A 7,129-nucleotide genomic window follows, 5' to 3' on the forward strand; every position below is an offset into this window, starting at 1 on the left:
CAAGACCCCCATATGTTTTCAATTAGGAAGAGAAAAAGTAGCCTTCTCACGATTGAGAGACATATACATTTCGATTCTAGAATGTGGGGTACCCCAAAGGTGTCCAACTCAACCTGAATTCATGGAGAATTCAAATGTGGACTTACTTTGAGTCTCAATTTATTGTCACAGTTGGACAATCCTATTGTCATAACAAAAGAGACCAATGATCTGATGCTTTTTAATAAGGTTCACATGACTCTAATCTATCTAGATATCTTCTTAATGAAGAAAGAACAGTGAGCCAAATTAGCCAGTGAAGGTTCTCAACATTCAAATTATCAAAATTGTTGGAGATCAGTTCTAAGTGAGTGATCTAATGTGTTATCTTATACAGATATCACAGTTAGTTTCTCTGTTTCCATGCAGAGTACATGAGAGTGGCCAATGGTAGTTGCTTCTCCAAGACCATCAATGCAAAAAGCCATGATCAGCAAGTATAACATTAATGTGTAACAATAGAGAAGAGAGAGCTTCTATGCCCAACTACAGAGTCTGACTTATATACAGTCAACTCATCTCCACAAGTTTAATATCATCATCATCATCATCATCTTCTACATAACTTCTTTCTAATCAAGAAAAATCATAAAAAAACTAATTAAAAAAAAATAGTACTTGAATGGAATTACCAACCAAGTGTGATTTTTCCTTAAACTTATATAGATGACAAACCTCTGTATGGAATAAAGACTAGACTATTAACATATCTTTCTAGTGTTGCAAGGACTTGAGCGATTTTTATTTACTTTGAATATGTTTTTTTTCTCTTCCTATGTCAAAGATTGAATGTTGGTAGTTATGTGAGTTATATCCCATACATTGTATAAATGCTCTAGCTAGCTGTGTTATAATTATACATCTGGGTATTTTGAGAGAAAAATCAAATAAAAAACTAAAGAGAGAAAACAGAGGAAAAAAGGTGAGATGTGTTATTCATTCTTGTAAGGTTTAGATATGTAATGTGTTGATTGGTGAAAGTGGAAGTGTAAATTGCCTAAAACAATTTGCCATAACCCTTTAAACCATTTGATTATATGTATTATTTATATAGGTAACTTGGCTTAAGAAAACACATTATATAACAAGTGCATGTGGATATTACAAAATCTCTATTGTTTGTTAATATTGATGGTTGAGTAGTTCAGCTTTAACTGCCTCAGTTTCCAGCTCCAATGACTCATTCCAACTTCTTCTACGGTGATTGCTGGTTCTAAATCCGATTTCAGCACCAAATTCATTCACTTTCACCGTCAAAAGAGGCTTAAGAACTCCTCCAATGGCTCATCTTTATCATCTCTTCCTTTTACTCTGCTATTCAGAAGCTCTTACAAGAACAAAATTCCACCATGCTGTGGTATGAAAGACATTCAATAAAGTAATAATCTCATATCCTAGCTGTTGTGTTATTAGCCCCTGCAAAAACAGATTACAAACACACAGGAAAACAGCTGAGGAAATAGAAGAACAAAGCAGCTCACAGGAATTTCATCAAACACCAGAAAGACACAAGTTTACTGTTATAAATTCACTATCAAAGATGAGATTACACACTCAAGGCACACATTGATAAGAAATTTTCTCAAGTAAGTCATATTCCTATTATATTCCACACTAGTTGTATAGGACTATATATTTAAATTGTTGAAGCAATAGGTGGGAGTGAGATTGTTCTAAGAAATAAGGAGTAAATTAACATATCAGCAAACATTATATTTTGTTTTTTTTCGTTTGAATACGATAGTTTGATTTATTTTTTTTTCATGTTTTCATGATTGAATGTGTCTATAGTTTGTAGGACATTATACATTACATATAGCTTGTCAAAAGTTGACCTTGTTAGGAATAAATCCAAACAATTCTCAAATATCATTTTCAAGCAAATCTTAATCACAATATTAGGAAATCTAATTATACAATTCAAATATTTAATAAATCTTTCTTTCAGGATGAGATAGAGGAATTGAATTTTGTTGGAATTTTAATTTTTTGTAAATCTTTAATTTGAATATTTGTCATTTAACAAATGAAAAGTAAAATTATAAAATATGAGTGTTTCCTTAAAATAGAAACACTGACTATTGATGTGGGACAAAATTTGAATAATAAATTTAATTGATAAATTAGTTGTAATCAATCAAATCAAAAACAAATAATAATCATTAGTTGTAATAAATTAGAATATTAATTATTACTTGTTTGGCAAGGAGAATTTGTTCTTAAAATCCCAATCTCACACAGCCATAGCCATAGCCATGGATGGAAAGCTCTAATAATAATAGTAATAGCCATAGCCATCTTGGTATGGTTTTTTCAACCAACTTATTCAAGCCAAGGTCAAGAACTTCACAGGCTTGGATTCGAAATAAGAGAGTAAATATATTATGTTATCATTTTAATCTAAAAGTTTAATTCTTTCTGTTTGTTGTTCATATTTATTGTTTGTGAGGTATTCAATGTAGCATTACCAGGATTTACATTTTGGGTATCCAATGTTGTTGGATCTGAGTATGTTTTTGTGTTTTTGATATATTATGTGTGATATTTGGATAGAACAATATGATTAGAAAGGAAGATGATGAATGTTCTTGAGTAATCGTGTAATTCTATTCTCTTATTTCATAATAAAGATTTATTTTTTAGTTAGTTCTATAGAGAAAGATAATCATGTATAGTGTAGGAAAACTCTTATGTTTTCTGTGGTCAAGATTCTTAGAAATGCAGAAAAATAAAGGAAGAACACCCAGAAATTTTATACAGGTTCGAACCAGATCAATCTGGCCTACATCCTGTTTGATCCACTATCATCATCATCAATTGGTGCAATCTTTGAATAAAATTACAGTTAAGAATGAGCACTTCCATGACTCCCAGAGGTTCTAATCTCAAACACTTTCTAACAATTGCATTTTCCCCTCAGTCCTCACAACACACACGCTCAAATTCTCAATCTGTATTCTCTCTTTCTCTCAATACAACTTATCTTCCTCTCTTTTTCAAAATGAAAGACAACAATATATACATATAAGCTGCCAAGTTAGTTTATAGCCAATACCGTTAGGTTAGTTAGGATTTGTAGGAAAGTTCTCCACATATACATTAACAAAGAGATTTCAAACTCAAATTTCTTACTCAGGATTCAAACAAAAAAAATATAGATTGATATTACTTGCTGGTCAACTTTATGCAAACATATATTAGCAAAACTAGCTCACAAGAATTACAGTAACACAATAAGAAGAATCAAATGTAAAAATGCAAAGGAACAGAAATAGAAATTTATACTGGTTTGGACAAAGTGAACTACATCCAGTTTAGGGCACCCTATACACAATCTGAGATTACACCCTATACACAGATAAGAAGAACTAGCACACTCAAATTATCACAGTTCCTGAAGAGACTCTCTCACAAAGCTAGTTCTCTCTTTCTTAAAGTCTAATCTCTAAAAAATACTGTATTATAGAATGAGGTATATGCCATTCTCTTTGGTTTTCCTTTGTTAAGATTTTTACAGAACTTTTCATCCAATAAAAAAATAACTATCAGTGTAATTTACTATAAATACAGTTAGAAGAATAGTCTATCAAAAAACTTGATCTTGAACAAATTCCCATAAAACAAATATATATATATGTATTAGAATAGTGAAATTAAAATAGTATCACTCAAAAGTTCTTAATTACAAGTGCCAAATGTACACCCACACATATTCTTTATCAACAATATTAACCACTTGTCAATTGAAAACATGCCAACAAATAATCTCATTCTAGTTTTTGTGTTATAAACACCTGCAAAAACAGATTACAAATACACAGAAAAATGGCTAACAATATCGAAGAAAAAGTCAGCTGACAGGAATTTAATCAAACACACCAGAAACGCCCAAGTTTTCTTGGTTCGGACTTAACCAAATCAGGTTAGTCCTACAGCCAAGGCAACAGAGGTCCTTAGTCAACTTCACTATCAAACATGAGATTACACACTCAAGGCACACAATGACAAGAAGTTTTCTCAAGTAAGTCATATTCTCTTATATTCCACACTAGCAATAGTCAAGTAAGTCAACTAGTCATCTCAACAAGTTTAATATCACTTGTACCATCATACATAAAATAATTTCTATTTAAGAAAAATTACCACATTATACCAAGATAATTACAAAATTAATTAATAGAAAGAGTTGTGTCAAGTGAGTTGAATGGAAGTACCACATACAAACATATGTTAGAACTAACATTAATTAGAAAGCCACTGTGTGGAATAATTAGAGTAAACATATCTTTCTAGTGTTGTTAGAAAGCTGGCTTATAAAGTTAGTTATGTTAGTTATAACCTATACATTGTATAAATGTTCCAGCTGTCTTATAAAGCTAGCTGGGTATTGTGAGGAACAAAAAAAAACTCAAGAGAAGAAGAGTGAAAACAGAGAAAAAAAGCTGAGATGTGTTATTCATTCTTGCAAGGTTGAGTTCTGTAATGGTGTGTGTTCTTTCTTACTTTCTTTTCTGGTTTCTTGCTGTGATCATAAGGTGTTTGTGTGTGTTGTTTAATTCTTTAACTGAGCTTTTTGTTTCTTATTGAAAACATTTGGGGGCTTGGAATTGGTGAAGTAATATTTAAACAAATGCATCAAGTTCATTTAATTTTTAAATGTAGAACATCATATTGTAGCTTAGATGTAGTAAATCATAGAAGAGAATTAGATGAAGCAACACTTTTAATAACCTATGCAGCTAAACAAGCTCATTATCCAAATTCATGTCTATAGAGTTCAAAGATTCTAAAAAGTTTGTCTCTCTGATATGAAAGCTTCTGCAGTTCACAAATGTCATTTTCAAGCATACCTTCATTACAATATTTTGCCATTCAGAACAGGTGTTTGTTATACATTCTAATTGTGCATAGAAGTGCCCAAAAAAAAGCTTCAAACCTAACTTTTTAAATCTGTTTTAGAGACAGTAATAATAGAAAAGTGGAAGTATACATTCCAAAAAACAATCACCATATTCCCTTACACCAGTTGATTATATATTTAGATAGGAAATAGATTGGCTTTAAAATACACACATATAATGTATAATCCAAATGCAATGACAAATGATGCCAAAACAATTACTGCAGTTTCCATTAGTCTCTGCATATATAAAAATCAGTCATAAGGAAGAACAGAAATCAAAAACTGAGTTATGGTAAAGTAAATAAGATATGTATAAAATAATTATCTAAATACTTGATTAGCTGTAGTGAGGAATTTGAGTAGGCCACGATGGATGCAGAAGAGAAACGACGTGCGAATTGGCAGGCGATTTAGGTGGAAGATGGCAAAGAGTTTCAATCTGACACTGATTTTGGCCGAGTATTCGACATTGGGAAACCTCAACTTCATCTCCAACATCACCATTCGAGCGCGAAAAGAAGAACACATCTCCATCACATGGATGGAAAGCCAGTATAGCAAGCTGAGAAAAACTTACACAACATTCAAACCTCATTACCATTTGAACATGATTATGCACCAAATTCCAACCACACACCTCATAGTCATCCTCATCAACCCGTTCCCATGCCTTGAAAACATATGACTCATTCTTCTCATGCCAAAACAGCTGCACCAGCCGCAGCCGCCCATGAACCACTCCAACACGAGCCATGGAGTCCACACAATAACGCCAATCCCAATCAAAAGGTAAATCAATCAAACGGCATAGTTCTGAACAAGAATCCAATGCAACAATGCCTTGAAACTCCTTACAACCATATGGCCAGTAAACAATCCCATTGCTTCCAACCGAGGCTGACTGATGATGCCATATATTCAAAGGCACTCCGAGCTTGAAACTCGAATGACTCCATTGTCCAGTCTTAGAACAAAAAATGGCTAAATGGAGTAACAATGGCACAACACCTATGAAATTATTCACCTTTGTACTGATTTTCACCACCTTATACTCAATCATAAGATTTTCGTCATATCCTAATACAACCAATGCATACCTGTAAAGTTGATGGAAGGAATTTGGAGACAAAGGAAGCCCAACACATTGCCTTGTAAAAGGATTGCATAGGTACAAACGTTCGGGAGATTGTTCAACTAACAACAAATCATTGAAGAACGACCATAGATAAGCATAGTTGTTATCACCCTTCCAACCCAAAATCTCCAACGCTGAACTCTGTCCATACTCAAGAATCTTTGACCCCTCAGAGAAAAACTCGAATGACAACGAACAATCCCTCCTCATGCGGTGGTAGAGTGGTAATCCAGCTACGCTTCTATAAGACCCTCTGAAGAGTAGAGTAAAAGGAAGAGACGCTGTCGATGGCAATGAAGATGAATCATTGAGTGTTTTTTGGCAGTGATGGTGATTGAGTCTGCGGATGATGATGATGGCCGATAACCAACGCTTGCAGACTGAAGCACACTCCACTATACACTTGAAATCTGAGAGTCTGAGTAATATCTCCAACAAAATATCATCACCTATGCTCGATAATGGCGACAAAGCTCTGTCTGTGTCTGGGCATGGCTGTTCTTCCCCAGTGCTTGGTTTTCTCCTCAGTCGTTGATAAATAAGGGTTTTCATTTTTGGTAATAATTTGTGTGAATTTCTGTATTTATAGGCCTTCTTCTTCCTTTGGCTGTCTTTTATTTTTTTATTTTTTTTTCAGAGGAAAATATTGGTTTGAAGAATTGGAGAAGTTTGCGTTTCATCATAATCGATGTCGTTTTTGTTTGGTGGGTCCTTTTGGTGTTGGGATTGTCGTTGTGTTTCAATAAATGTAGTGTCGTTTGCATAAACATGTTTATTAATGTTATATTATATACAAAAGGTTTTTTTTTTTGACAAAAATTACTGTGTTGTACAAAGTTGTATGGTTTATAATACTAGAGAATTTATATCAAATGGCTCAAATTAAGTGCATTTGAAGCCCAATTTCTCTATTTTAAAAATTGTAGAAAAATGACATTTTAGATCATTAATTTACTAAATTACCCCAATTGTATCATTTCTATCATATTTCTCAGCAAAACAACGTAAATGAGAGTGATATTACCAAAAAATTTCTCAACAAAAAATAAAAA

General features: G+C 32.9%; 1 protein-coding gene across 3 annotated transcripts; it reads right to left on the bottom strand.

The window, feature by feature from the left end:
- Positions 1–998: 998 nt before the first annotated feature.
- On the bottom strand, positions 999–6,793 carry LOC133781377 (uncharacterized). Of its 3 annotated transcripts, none has more exons than XM_062220346.1 (2): positions 5,276–6,791; positions 999–1,455 (listed from the first exon to the last, which is right to left on the bottom strand). In XM_062220346.1, the coding sequence occupies exon 1, from the start codon at positions 6,627–6,629 to the stop codon at positions 5,280–5,282; it is 1,350 nt and encodes a 449-aa protein (XP_062076330.1). In that variant the 5' UTR covers positions 6,630–6,791; the 3' UTR covers positions 999–1,455; positions 5,276–5,279. The 3 variants fall into 3 exon arrangements, with proteins under 3 accessions (XP_062076330.1, XP_062076332.1, XP_062076331.1); XM_062220348.1 differs by lacking the exon at positions 999–1,455 and having other exon boundaries at positions 3,296–5,504; positions 5,580–6,793; XM_062220347.1 differs by lacking the exon at positions 999–1,455 and adding an exon at positions 3,296–5,179 and having other exon boundaries at positions 5,276–6,792.
- Positions 6,794–7,129: the final 336 nt, after the last annotated feature.

The sequence above is a fragment of the Humulus lupulus genome, chromosome 6 (genome assembly GCF_963169125.1).
Source record: "Humulus lupulus chromosome 6, drHumLupu1.1, whole genome shotgun sequence".
NCBI classification, from domain to species: domain Eukaryota; kingdom Viridiplantae; phylum Streptophyta; class Magnoliopsida; order Rosales; family Cannabaceae; genus Humulus; species Humulus lupulus.

Bases quoted from the DNA above. Each gene is read 5' to 3' on its own strand.
- LOC133781377 (XM_062220346.1), bottom strand. From the start codon at position 6,629: ATGAAAACCCTTATTTATCAACGACTGAGGAGAAAACCAAGCACTGGG.